Here is a 14,456-nt window from a genome sequence, read left to right on the forward strand (position 1 = left end):
CCCTCCGGATCCGCGCATGCTCAGCAAAATGGTCAAAAATGAATGTGTGTCGTTTTCTATTATTAAAATGCATATCGTGTGTCAGAAAATTTATAAAACATCGTTAAAAACGTAAAATTGGCTACAATACCATAAACAACACCTATCTAAGGGAGAAAAGTAGTAGTAAATTAGTAATGAAATATACGGAAATAACCGATTACTTGTTTCGGTTATTTGCGGAGAGGCGAGTTAAATTTAGCAACATGACCTTATCCCGGAACTTCCAACTTTCGTTCAGTCACTCTATTTGATTGGCTGATTTGTTTGAACGTCATTCATTCATATTCATAAGGGACTTTCCCTCATGACGATTTTCCGCAAACGTCCAATCAACTTTCGTTTCCCCCTCGAGCTAAATTTCCACAGTTTTTACATAGAGGAAGGTGTACGTAAACTTAAGCTGAGTTTTTTAATTATTATTCCAAAATTATGAAGGATATTAGTGTAAAAGACGATACAGTGGAGGAAAAAGCGAAGGTTAACATAGCTGCCGAAGATTCAGCTTCAAAAATGATAGTAAATAACAGTAAGTAATGATAAACAAACATCAGCATGTGTGTTGTACAAGTTTCTTGACAGCTAGTTTAGACTAAAATGACAGCTTGTTTTGACCTGGTATGACATGTATATTTGACTTTTTTTCTCCGGTGTTGAAATTGATGTCGAAATGTCAAACCACACTAAAATTGTTTAGTATTACTACTAAATGATTACTATCATTATTTTGAGTAATTCTCCAAATATTACACACACCTGTTATAAACTATGCATTTCCATAAATACTCATAAATATTATTTGCAAATCAGACATCATCAGGATAAAGCTATGGGTAGCCTTACTCAATTCGCTTACCGGGATGACTTATTTTATGATCTGATATTTTATAGTTGTCGATCATCCCTCTGTGACAGGACAGTGATGTCCAGTCAAAAGTTATCATGCTGTCCTGAGACGTCATATTATTTAGACTGGGCAGCTCCTGATTTTAGCCTTACCATCAATAATCAAGCTGCTGAGCTGGATGCCTTAAATTTCTCTGATATCTGAAAATGCCTAGAACTTTATGCACTTGCCATTGCATTATTTAGGAGCTGTAACATTATGATACTGTCAGCAGTCTAAATGAATCCTTTTGAGTATCAAGATCTTCTGTATATTTTTGAAAGATGCTGTTTAATTAAGGTAGTTCTGCACATCTTATGAACTAGTAGTGACGGCATCCAACATCTATAATTTTGTAACTTTGTAGGCTCTGTTATACAGAAAGCTTAGACGTTGCCTGGCATCTATGATATGCAATGTTTTGTTATATAGAAATGTCAAATATTTGGTGTGTTGATGAACAGTTCTGTCATGGCTACCATAACTTAACTGGTCAGTGCTGTTATTTTCATATTCTGGTAGTTAATAATTAAATTGTGCCAATTTATTGCATTGATGCACAGAAATATAATGCATTGCTGCACAAATTATTTACATGTTTTAAGCATATGAATAGTATACATGTATGTAGTCTGTTCATATTTTGCAGTAACAAAGGAGGAGGTGAAACAAGAAGGACGACAGCCACGTGAAGGTGAAGATAACAGTGAACAAAAAGAATTGAATTGTTTGACTGAGGATCTTCAGAAGCTGAACATTGTAACAGATGAGGCGAAAGATGAAAAACACAGTGTGGATGGTGAATATATAACAAGGGGGCCCACTGGTGGTATTCCTGCCCAACCTCATGGAATGATGAGAGAGAAAAATCTCCCAATTGGACCAACTGGCAATTACATGCCACCACAGATGATACATCAACAGCCTCAGATGAAGGGAAATAGAAGAACGCTTGATGAAGCAGACGACCAACCTCAGAAATTTTTTAGACCCCCTGTACCAGCAGTTTTTCCATATGGTAATATCCAAATGCAACAACAAACAGCTTTTCCACAACAGTATGGAAATGCACCAACATTTCAACAGAACTTTCCGAGAAATGATCTGAATCAACCAATGATGAACCCTCCTATGTTTAATTTCAGCACAGAACAAGGATTTCCCTTCGGCGAGGTAACTACTACAGACGTAAGAAATACAACCAATATGTCAGGTGGCAAGGTCACTGTACAGTCACCAGTTACTGGTAATCCAGCTCCGTTCCCACAAGTAAACTTCGCAGATGACTTGCTGGAAGAAATCGCAGAACAGCAGAAAATGTCAACAGTCAGTCAAGGAAATATGCCAAACTTTACAACTGAGCAGCTTGGTAGCAATAACACATGGGATAACTTGAATAATTTTGATCGTGACAGCTTTAAGGAAATGCGAAGGCGATCAGATCCTGACAGTGGCATAGAGTCAGAGGGTGGGAGTCCATGGTCAGAGCAAGCCCCAAGCCCAAGCAGCTCGGTGTATACATCTCCACCATCAGTTGAAAGTGGTGTTGGACGAAGCCCAATGCATGAAAGTCAGTATCAGCATGGTATGTCACCTCCAAAGTACCCAGGCGTTACATCCCCTGCCAGTTACAGGGCAACTCCATCACCTGCCAACACCTCTGGTTATGGAAGTCCAGGTCAGCCACAGTTGGAAGATAATGATTTCATAAATGAAGCGTTACTAGAAGACGCTATGGCTGTGATAAATGCAGACCTGATCTCCACAGAGGAATCGAAAAAGAAGAGACAGTTGTCATCTTCGTCACAGCAACAGGTGCCACCAATGGTCCCAGCCAACAACATAATGGCACCACCGAATATGACCAACCAGCCCCAGTCCCAAGGCATAATTAGACCACCCATGATGATACAGCAAATGCCCAACCAGGCAATGCCCCCAAATTCAGGGTTTATACCGGTTACAACATCGGGTGCTCCACAGCAGATTATTATACTTCCTGCTCCACAACAACAAAATGCAAACCAGCAAGTTATTCTCGTACCAGTGCAAACCAGCCCGGCGCCGACGAAGAAACCAGGACAGACACAGTATAAGAAAATCCTACCAAAGATTTCAACGTCCAATTCCTCAGCAGCAGGGGGCTCAGGCATGACATCAACAAATTGCAGTGGGCAAACTTCTGTTTCTATGTCACACAAAGCTGGCAGTGCTTCAAACAGAAATCAGACAAGTCAGCAAGGTATACAACAGTAATTTAGTTTATTTTATGCACTTCAATGAAATACTGAAATTAATCAGTGAAAATATCATTTTGATTTTTCACTAGTACGGAACTACACTTGAATGTGAAAGAGTATGAATTATAAATAGTAGAAAATTCCTTGCAAATTCTATTTCAGTAAAGATAAAGGTGTATAAATATACAAACAGGATCAGGAATATATACATATATTGCTCGGACAAACTGGATGTAATTTTGTTAAAACTATTAAAAATATATATAATACAAATAGAAAATTTGTTTGTTTCAGTGTAAGATGGAAATATATTTCACTCATGAACAGCATAATTAGGGCTGTCATCGATAGAAACGATATCGATGTATCAACGACTTTTTTTGTCGATCGATTATCGATTCACATTTTCAAAAATCGATATTTTACAGGGAGAAAAAACTACCCAAATAAACACTCAGACCCTAAAAAACAACTTAAGGTCACAAAGTTGTAAATTTGGATGAATGCAAAAAAGGAGTGAAGGCAAAATAAAAATGAAAGATGTTATTAATTTTTATGTATTTCTTTTATTTCATAAATACAAATACAACACAATCAAACAGAAATATGGAAAGTAGGCAATAAAACTTAAAATAGCATTTACAGGAAGGTATATAGTATTATATGAACAAATAGGTCGTTAATCTAACTTGATAATCAATATATCGATGTATCGTCGATATTTGTCTTCTGATATATCGGTATCGTTGATACGCCTAAGACCCAATCAATGACAGCCCTAAGCATAATTTACATTTTCACTCATGGCTGCACCATTCGTGAAAATATTGCATTATAGTGTTCACTCAGTGAAATATTCTATCTTACACTAAAACAAGCAAATATCATCTACTTATTTAACAGCTAGTCACTTTGGCAGCTGCATGTACACAGACAGAGATTTTATAATCTTATAAAAACCACACACATTATTAACAATTTAACTTGTATTGTATACATCATCAGCATTTAAGATGCATTTTCATGAATGTTGAATTGAGAAGAAACGTTATAGGTACTGTTGTAAACCTCCTGTTATGTTTTCTACTCAACTTCCATTAAGTGTTCTATTCTCATTGATAAACTTGTAATGATTTGATACAACAAAAATATAGTTATGATATAAGTAATGCTTTGTTACATTAACAACGTGTGTTTTTTGTTTGTTGTTTTTAGCAGCTGCTGCTTCTCAGCAACAGAATAAACTGTTGATGATAGCTCGACGCACTGTAGCAGATATTCCACGTGAAGATCTGAGAAAATCGGACGAAGAGGGTGACACGTATGTATTTAATAAATATCTTCTATCTAGACCTAATTCTTAAGACCATAATATATAAATGTGATATGTTTTTTACATATAAAGAAAACTCTATACATGTCTGAGACGGCATGAAATAACTTTGTATTAATGTTATTTATCTCCATGTTTATGGTTTGAATTTTGAGCAGTTAAAAACTTAAAATGCCATAAACTTGGTACTATAATTTAAATAAAGAGCAAGTGACTGTTCCACTTTTCCTTCATTCTTATGATGGGTTGTTTATATATTTCAGGTACCTACATATTGCTGTTTGTAAGACAGACAAGCACATGGTGCAAGCTTTACTGGAACGATTGCACAGAGAGAAACTAGAACACCTTGTTGATCAAGAGAACCATAAGCGTCAGACCCCGCTATATTTAGCAGTCTTCATCAACCAACCTGTCATGGTGGCCATGTTCATCAAGTTTCAAGCCAATGTTAATGTTCTTGCTCAGGTAAGCATTAATTACTAAAATCACATGTCTCCTTGAAGCTTCATACTGGACACTGGTATGTATCTAGACTTTAAGAAATATGGGGGCACCCTCAAGGCAGAGTGGGGTGCTCCAGGGATGTGATTCCCTTAACATCATTACAGACGGTTTTTCAAAAGCATTGCATCTTATTCAAAAGTGTTGCATCAGATAAAAAAGAATCATATATTTTTATTAATTTCAAAACACTGGAAGTATTCATTTGGAATGTTTATATCTTTTCTTTTTTTGCATCAGTCACAATCAGTATCAAAGCCTGAAGGAAGCCAAAGTAAGGAAAATGTTTGAATTTCTGATTGATTTTATATAAAAAGCAGAGAGATGTGGTTTAAACTAGAAAGTATTTATCTAGTTAAGTGGGATTATTGATTATTACTTAAAGTATTTATTATTTGTTTGTTGTTCAGTTTTTCTCTAATTTGCATGTGACTTGTTAATAGTTTGCACTAAAACTTCCTGGTGGTTTCAGTTTACACATTTGCTTTTGTATAGAGCTTTAAAGATTTTTATCAGTTTATATAGGACAGTACATGTAGCCAATGTAAACACAGCAGGGTTATTTATGGTAGACATGGTAAAGGAAGAATATTTCCCTTTTATTTTATTTTTTTTTCTTTTGAGGGGGGTGGAGATGTAATCCAGCTATCAGAATTGGGATTTTCCCACAATTATTTCACTGCATTGATTCAGGCTTATAAATAACTGTAAAGTTTAGAGGAAAAGACGAGGCTGTTCTAATTTACATTTTGTCTGATAGATCTTTGTAGATCAGTTTAATGCATTGAAAGACATTTCAAAATCAGCTTAAAAGCATAAAAGATATAAACTTTAAACGGAAGATTAAATTTGTTAGGGTTAGTATTTATTTGAACTGTATTTCCTTAATTCTGAAAATGACTGCCTGCTTTCCCCTTTAAGTAGAGAGAAAGAAGTTGACACAATGTCATGATTTACATTTTAACAAATGTTTAAACTCAGGAAACTGTTGAAATTTATATAATTAAAAGAAACTTTGTTAAATAAATTATATATTAAGGTATGAATGAGGTCATAAACACTAAAATGGTAGCCTCTGAGGTCAGCAATTTTCCTGAATAACTAATTTCCATAATTTTTTTTTATTAAAGGTTCCATTTTAAGTTCTTTCAGTGTTGTTGATGTCTAAACAATGGCTTTTATATAAAATAAGCATCTGTGTAGGCATTCCTTACCTTTAATGAAAATTCAGCTAAATTCTGCTTTTACTGATATCTTAATTTGAATTATTATAATTGACTTTTTTGCAGAATTTATCTAGTGATGGTGCAACAACTGAAGTGAAATCGGCAATACATGTCGCGGCTTCCCAAGGTGTCGAGTATCACAGAACGTTAATCGAACTTCTCAAGGCGAAGGATATGCAGATTAATATTGTCAACAACTACGGTAATTTAAACATATACACTGCATGCTCGGCCTTGTGTCTGTTAACAATTATTATAACAGATGCTTTTATTACAGTACATGGTATTCATACATCTTTTGTCTAAATTTATATTGAAATTGATATGGTCTTACTTTGACCAAGAGTCAGATGATTTAAAGAATACCATAACCATGTTATAATGCTTGAACTCTAAATATTAAACCTGTCTGAATTATAGTCATACCATGAAAAATACTTAACTTGAAAAAGATAATGTACTTCAGTCAGATTATATTTCAAATAATATTGTAGTACAGTGTGATACTCCAAAATCATTAATACCCAGATATTTCTTTCGAACTAATTTTTGAAAAACATTCGGCCACATTATCTACAAAATTATTTCCCGATGAAGAATAAAATAAAAACCATTCATTATACCTTCAAAAGTTGAAATCCACAAATTCACCACAAAATAACCACATTGTTCAACACCACAACATTTTTTGCTCAAGAAGTTAAGTGACTTTAACATTTGCTTTTTTTTTTCTTTTCTCAGGTCAGACTGCTTTGCACTGTGCCATACTTGCTCATGGTAAACCAAAACGGAATGGACAGGACAGAATTAAAAGTGTTGAGATCATTCAGACACTCATCAAACATGGAGCTGACCCCTCAGCACAGGTAAATACTCAAGCTGTTGCTTATTGTGTTAGACAGATCTACAAGTGGTCATTATCTGTCTGTGGACAAGGCTTCAGATATTCATGTCACGGCAGCAGGTTTGAGCCATGTTAGGATGGCCATTGTTTTTTAGGAAGCAATTGATCTGGCCTGAGTTAAAGTCACAAGTACATTACAGGTCTTTCTGTAGTGCTAAAAGCTGTATAGGTTTGGATTATCTCTTAGCCTGCCAAATTTATAAAATTGACTGGTCCTTCATTCAATTTGGGCAATACCATTTATTATTTGGAGGAGTGTTCACTGACTGAATAGCAAACAGTGTAGACCATGATCAGCCTGCACATCCATGCAGGCTGATCTTGATCTGCACTGGTCTCAAAGGCAGAATCACCTGCCACCAGCAGGCTAAATGTTAAAATTCAACTTGCTCAAACATAATTGCCTCCAGGAAAATATGTCTTGGAGACTGACAGACTCAGAGATAGCAGTAGTTTCACTGCAGTTGTTCTTTTTGTGTTCTTTCCATTGAATGTTCGCTTTTTTGTCTTGTTTTGAATTAATATGTGTTTTTTTTCTATGATTACAGGATAAGAAGAGTGGCAAGACCCCATTAATGTACGCAATAGAACAAAAAAATCTGGCATTGGTCGATACCATTCTCAGAACAGTAGATCCGGACAAAGTGAAAAATGTTGTGAAAACTCAAGCTTTTGATGGAAGCTCTTGTCTCAAAATAGCTGAAGGCTTAAAGGGAAGCATTGAAGTAGAGATCTGGAACAAACTATGGAATGGATTACAAAGTGCGGCTAATGGCTCAATGGCACGATATCAATATTCCGTTCCACCAGTATACTGAAAAATGTTACACAAAACAAGACAACCAGTCTACTGAAAAAATTTAACAAGTTAGTGAACATCTAGTTCACTGAAAACTGTTTATTGGTTTGGGGAAGAAAGATGGATTGTTTTAAGAATTATTGAGTCACTTGTTAAGAAGATGGAAGAACAGTTTTTGACAAAAAAGGATGTATTTGATACTAGAACAGAAGTTGTCAGTAGTGCCAAAATATGGTTAAGAATTTTGTTTTGAAGAGGAATAAATGTTTCAGTTTGATGTGAAAGATATAGGAGCACATTTTGGAGGAGAGTTCCATTGTGTTCTGCTTTTGTAAATACAGAAATTTAGCAGATTTTTTGTCTACCAACAGTAGGATTATATCAGTCATTGATAATATGGAAGATTTTTACTTTTACTGAAGTATTGACATGTTTTAATTGAAAATGTTTAGTACGCAAAGTTTCCTTTTGCAGTTATATATAGCTATCTATATCATAGTTATCTTCTTTTTTAATATCTACGACTATTATATACATATAATGTTCAGATTTAAGACTGTTTAAAGTCAAGGGTTAGAAGGATTTTAACTTACAATTTTGAATTCATATATCAAACTTTCTTTCATTACAAATTCATATCACTACATCATAATATAACCTGGAAATGTTTAAATGAGCTAGGCATTATCTTCAATCTAAAAAGTCGTAAAAATGCAGTATTATATGTAACGATTTTAAAATACAGTCAAACTTTGTTCTCTCCAACTCACATTTTATGTAACTGTTACCTTGAAATTAAAAGTAACACATATTATCAGCAGCCAATCAATATGTAGTTTAATTATTTCTTCCCAACTTGATACCTGAACAAGTGTAAACTACTGCGCATGTGCAATGCTATCTTCATGCCCCGTTAAGACAGAAAGTTGTGTGTGTAAACACAGGTGTCCGTGAGGTATCAGTAAAAAACCGAACATTATACAGCCTTGTAATTAGTGGTTTGTTGTAGACATGAAGAACAAATATCTAAATTATCTAGATGAAACAGTTACGTAAATAACAACAAATAAAGCGTTTATTACATGTGTCCGGAAACTGGGCCTGTCCGGATACCAGTTCTCAACCAGTACATTATTTATGAATTTTGCTGGGACATGATTGTGAGTTTGAGCAAATAGTGGTGTTTGAATTAAGTTTAAGTGAACGAAGTTCAACTGTATATTTAGTTTTTAATGAACTGTGAAATACATGTAAATGAAACTGTATAAATAATATTTTTTTCTTTAAACATGACACTGTACAAAGTAAAACATTAATGTTAATTAACATAGTTTTTCTGCATAATTACACCACAGTAATAGTTCAAAGGTGTGTTATATTTGTCCGAGGTTTTATCATTCATACTGATGTATAGCAATGTCATAAAAGTTGCAAATTATGAGAAATAACAGGCTGTTTAATCGTGAAAGTATATGAAAAAAATTTGGTATGCTCTGGTCATTACAGATCTGTCAAATAATATTTTTGCGAGTTTAATAATGCACATGTTTGAATAATTGTAATAGGGCCTATTTACTGTAATGGTATGATAAATAATTCTTGTTGCATTTCAGGCACAGTAAATTATCACTTCATTACAGTTTTATCATCTTTACCATGACTCATATGTAAATAGATTAATTTTTCATTTAAGTTTCTGAAATTCTAATGTTGAGGATCTTGTTTGATACATTTATTTTATTGTAGATACAAAAAAGAAAGATATAATTATAATTTTTTTTGTTGTTAAAATTCTACATTTTATGTTTTCATTTTGTTGTAAATAATGCAGTATTATATGTAATGGAAATTTAAAAAGAGCATAGGTCATAAATATAATATAAAAGTGTTAAAAATGGAAAGTGGCTTTATTGTGTTATATGTTATATGTTTAAGTGCTACAATGTAAATTTTGTTTGTGTTAAGTGTTAGTCAGTTTAAACAAGACGTTCAGGGAAATTTCAGAAGAAAATCAAATTGTAATACTCTGAAAACATTTGGTGCAATATTTCAAAACGGCTGTTGTAACATTGTTTAATATCAGAAATTCTGTCAAATAAAAACTCATGATTGAAATTAAATAGAAAACTTTCATAAATGTTTCACAAAAATTCATTTTTTCTTAGTTACTTCATCAGGAATTATTTTTCTTTGAACTTCAAGCATATCAGCCATTTAGATCCCACATGTGTCATGTAACAATGAGAAATTGTGGTAATTCATGACAGTTGAAACAAAAAAGAAAACATCGCAAGTGAGTGTAAACCTGACAATAAATTATAATTCAGAAAAGAATTACAATCATGTTGTTCAAAAAATGTTTGTAACTGCATAATATTTTTTGCTTTAAAGGTCCATTACTAAGGGAAAGTGAGTTGGCAATTTTTTTCATAGCCAGTGCATAGACTTCTGCAAGACACTAAATAATGAAGATTGGCAGGTCAAAATTTACAGAAGGTCTTTGGAACTCAAAGAAATGTATGTGTATTATGTTGAAATTTCAATGAATCGACAGAATGACCCCCCAGGTCTTTTTAACTTTCTTCATACTTCATAGAAAAATAATTGTACATATACTGCGATTTTTTTCGAATTTCTACATACCAACTTTCATTTTCCAATAAAATGAAATAATTTCTGTGCTTTTTAAAAGAAATTTAAATGTTCACTTTCCTTAGTATTGGACCTTTAAATAGATAAAATTTCATGGTTACACAACTATTGGAATTGCTTACTGTGTTGAAAATGCACCATATATATATGTAAAATTGCTGGCTTTTTTTTTTTGGTAATAATGAATCTTATGTTTAGTTATGTGTTATTTTGTACATGTATATGTGTGGCACTAGTCAAAAGCACATTTTTTTTATTTTGTAGATGATAAGGGGACATGGTCATATAATAAATCTCATAATTGAGTTGTCTGTGTCTATATTTATTTAAGGAAAATGATCTCTGTCATCTGTTGATTCATTCAGTTTTTATTTGCAACATTGCTCATCATTAGACATGCTTGTTTCATCTATTAATGAACTCAAAAATGTTGTTCTTGACTTATAATCAACTCATGATTGAATTTTTGTAAATATATTTATACTATAATTTCGTACCTTTTAGGTGCAGCATTTATAAGGCAGGGTCCCAACTTCTACCAAAAAGTTAATGGTTTCTTGATGATCTGTTTAAGACCGGTGATTTTTTCAACTTGAATCACTCTAAAACTTGGCAGAGATCTGTGTAATTCTTTTATCAGCATATCAGATGAAAAAAACAACTAAATTGTCCTGTCTTGCAGTCTAAGAAAGAATCATACAGCAGTGATACACTCTAATGATCATATTTTTTTTTTCATAGACCATGAGGTATATCTTACCAGCAAACTTCTCTATTTTAATATAATTTCAAAATCTTGAGTAGCAAGTTAAGGTTTTTTTTTCAGGAACAAACTTATTAAAGACATTGTCATGGTCAGTTAGAAAGGATTCAACATTTTCATAATGTAGTTCTTAGAATGATTTTAAAATTCATCTTTTACATGGAAATATATGGCACAGTTGAGTACACAAAATTATTCAACATTCATTGATGCTTTCATAAAAGTCCTGTATTATATGTTGGCTGTTATATGATGTGTAGTTTGCTATATTGTTACAGTTTCTATAAGCTGTATGTATTTGTTAGGTAATGAATAAATGTCTTATTTTTGAAATAATGATTTTGTTCTGTTTACTTTGAAAAGTTTAACAGTCTAGTTTCACAATATTTCACAATCTTTTTGATGTGTTTTGATACAACGCAAAGCACAGTACATTTAGTGATTGACCCCTCTATAGGTAATCACCTGTGTTTCCCTGTAATGTGATACAGGGACTACTCTAGAATCCATGGTTTTTAGCTTGACTCTACAAAGTATGGAGAGCTGTCTTACTCGACCTGGCATCAGCATCTTTCCGCATCTGCACCTTGGTTAAAGTTTTGATGCACTTTCTCTTTATCTCTGTAATTACTTGATAGATTTGTTTCAAATTTAAAATAGTTATTTCTCATCATCAACAACATCATATGGCACAGGGACGATAACTCTCACACCAATATTTCATGAATTTTACTTAGAATTTCAGGTTAAAGTTTTGATGCACTTTCAGTTATCTGAATTTTTACTAAATGGATATGATTCAAATATAAAGTAGCTGTTTCACATCATCATCAACATCATATGACACGAAGCCCTTAACTCTAGCAGCTATGTTTCATGAATTATACCCCATTTTACTTAGAATAAAAGGTTAATTTTGATGCATTTTCACTAAATGTCTGTTATTACGGAGAGGGTTTGATTCAAACTTTAAAAAAAATGTTCTACATCATCACTCACATCAAATGATACAAGGGCAATAACTCTTGCAGCAATATTTCATGAATTATCTTGCGTTTTACTTAGAATTTCAGGCTAAAGTTTTGTTGCACTTGCACTCTATCTCAGTTTTTACTAAATGGATTTGATTCAAACTTAAAATAATAGTTCCACCTTATCACCCACATCACTTGACACAAGGTCCATAACTCTGGCACCAATTTTTCATGAATTATGCCCCACTTTTCAGGGGTCACGCTGTCGATCGCCACTTGAGCCATTTGCGACAAAATATTAAATGTGGCTCCGAAATTTTCTAATTGGCGAAAATGGCCCGAAGCTGTGTCTGTCTGCAAAACAACGAATATTGCCAGTTTTACGAACCAGAAGGTGTGAAAAATCGATAATCTGTGTAGACACAACATCCGTTATTGAAAGGGAGGGAGCCAATTTGCAATTTTTTTATTTGATCAGGCAGTTAATTGGCGATAATTAGATTATTGAATAACAAACTGGATAATTATAATCAACATTTTGTGCACTTGATACGATTTTATGAGCAGTCGGCCGTTAGACAAATTTTTTATAATTGCCGAGGGTTAGTTTGGGCAAAAACAAATAAAAATGCTTTAGACAAGCAGAAATTGTAAGTATTGAATAGCTATGCTGATAGAAAAGCAGTAAAACATAGGTATTTTATCAAATATTTAATTCTAACTTACGTTTTCTGAATTTGCCACCCGTTTTCGCGACCATGATTTTCGGATATTTCTGTCATTTCTGACGAGATTTTTTAGTGCAATCTTAATAAAAAGCCAATAAAAAGTCTACATTTAAGAAAAATATGACATCTGTTGCAAAAGGAGCTCTTATTTTGAAGTATTTTTCGAGAATACAACATGCGAAGGCATCGAACCCCACCCACTTATAGGCAATGTGCAAAATAAAACACTGTTTTTTTTTAAATTTTCTATTTTGACATCTTTATTTTCAATGTGATTTTCAGAATTTTTTTTATTAAATGGCAGAATGATGTTTATAAAAATGATAATTTTAGAAATTAACACACATTTATTTTCTAAATAGCTTTTTAAAGGGTTACTAAGAAATATGTAATAACTACATTAATTTCTTGAGTAGTATGAGTACTTTGGTACATATAATGTAGTCCTACAAGAACGTCAATGCTATGCTTTCGCCGTTGTTGGCCTCATAATTTTATCTTCGGAAAAAGCAGTGGCTCAGAGAAAAAAATTCCCAGTGTGACCCCTGACTTTTACTTAGAATTTAAGGTTAATTTTGATGCGTTTTCACTATATCTCTGTTATTACATAGAGGATTTGATTCAAACTTAAAATAGTTGCCCAACATAATAACTCACATCATATGACACAAGAACCATAACTATAGCACCATTATGTCATGAATTATCTCCCCTTTTTACATAGAATTTCAGGTTAAAGTTTTGGTGACTTTCTCTCTATCTCAATTATTACTATTTGGATTTGTTTGATTCAAACTTAAAGTAGTTGTTTCACATCCTATGACACAAGGAGCATCACTCTTGCACCACTTTTTGCTTAGACTTATACTTATTAAATGTTTTGATACACTTTATCTCTCTTATGATTTAATACTTTTGACATAGACTCAAGCTATTATCAAATATCTTATCCACATTGGAGCCATCCCAGTAGGCATTTGACGTCGGTTAGACGTCGTATAGACGTCGGACCCCGACGTCGGATTAACGTTGGATTTTGGTTGGATTTGCAAACCGTTTAGACGTCGGATCCTGACGTTGGCTAGACGTCGCAATCCGACCATTTTCCAACCTAAATCTAACCACTTTTCAACCAAAATCTGACCAAATTTTCAACGTAATTTGCAATCAAACAAGTAATCAACACATGTATTTTATCATCTTTATTTCATATTATGGCGACGTAAGTCTAATACAATAAGTCCAAAAAGTAATGCAGTTATTGAAACTTTCAAGTTTCGTCATTTTTGTATGATTCTTCAACTCCGCCAACATTTCAACCTGAAATGTATAAAATTTGACAGTTTCATTATTTAACATATACAAATATACTAGTGCTATTACTAAGAGCATAATTAATACGTGCCAA

General features: G+C 33.2%; 1 protein-coding gene and 1 long non-coding RNA gene across 3 annotated transcripts; one reads left to right on the forward strand and one right to left on the reverse strand.

Annotated features, from left to right (window-relative positions):
- The first annotated feature begins 387 nt into the window (after positions 1–387).
- Positions 388–11,682, forward strand: LOC123561357 (uncharacterized). Of its 2 annotated transcripts, none has more exons than XM_045353659.2 (7): positions 388–568; positions 1,575–3,167; positions 4,381–4,486; positions 4,762–4,966; positions 6,292–6,430; positions 6,970–7,094; positions 7,681–11,682. In XM_045353659.2, exons 1-7 carry the CDS (start codon positions 472–474, stop codon positions 7,948–7,950), a joined length of 2,535 nt encoding a protein of 844 aa, XP_045209594.2. In that variant the 5' UTR covers positions 388–471; the 3' UTR covers positions 7,951–11,682. The 2 variants fall into 2 exon arrangements, with proteins under 2 accessions (XP_045209594.2, XP_045209596.2); XM_045353661.2 differs by having other exon boundaries at positions 4,384–4,486.
- LOC123561358 (uncharacterized) lies at positions 10,234–12,097 on the reverse strand. The gene is made up of 2 exons (XR_006688394.2): positions 10,657–12,097; positions 10,234–10,314 (listed from the first exon to the last, which is right to left on the reverse strand). It is a non-coding gene; the product is annotated as an uncharacterized LOC123561358 (long non-coding RNA).
- Between the last annotated feature and the right edge of the window lie 2,359 nt (positions 12,098–14,456).

The sequence above is a fragment of the Mercenaria mercenaria genome, chromosome 10 (genome assembly GCF_021730395.1).
Source record: "Mercenaria mercenaria strain notata chromosome 10, MADL_Memer_1, whole genome shotgun sequence".
Taxonomy (NCBI): domain Eukaryota; kingdom Metazoa; phylum Mollusca; class Bivalvia; order Venerida; family Veneridae; genus Mercenaria; species Mercenaria mercenaria.

Coding starts and splice junctions, on each gene's coding strand:
- LOC123561357 (XM_045353659.2), top strand. CDS start 472: ATGAAGGATATTAGTGTAAAAGACGATACAGTGGAGGAAAAAGCGAAG. Junction 569..1,574: donor AAAAATGATAGTAAATAACA/GTAAGTAATGAT, acceptor CATATTTTGCAG/TAACAAAGGAGGAGGTGAAA. Junction 4,967..6,291: donor ATGTTAATGTTCTTGCTCAG/GTAAGCATTAAT, acceptor ACTTTTTTGCAG/AATTTATCTAGTGATGGTGC.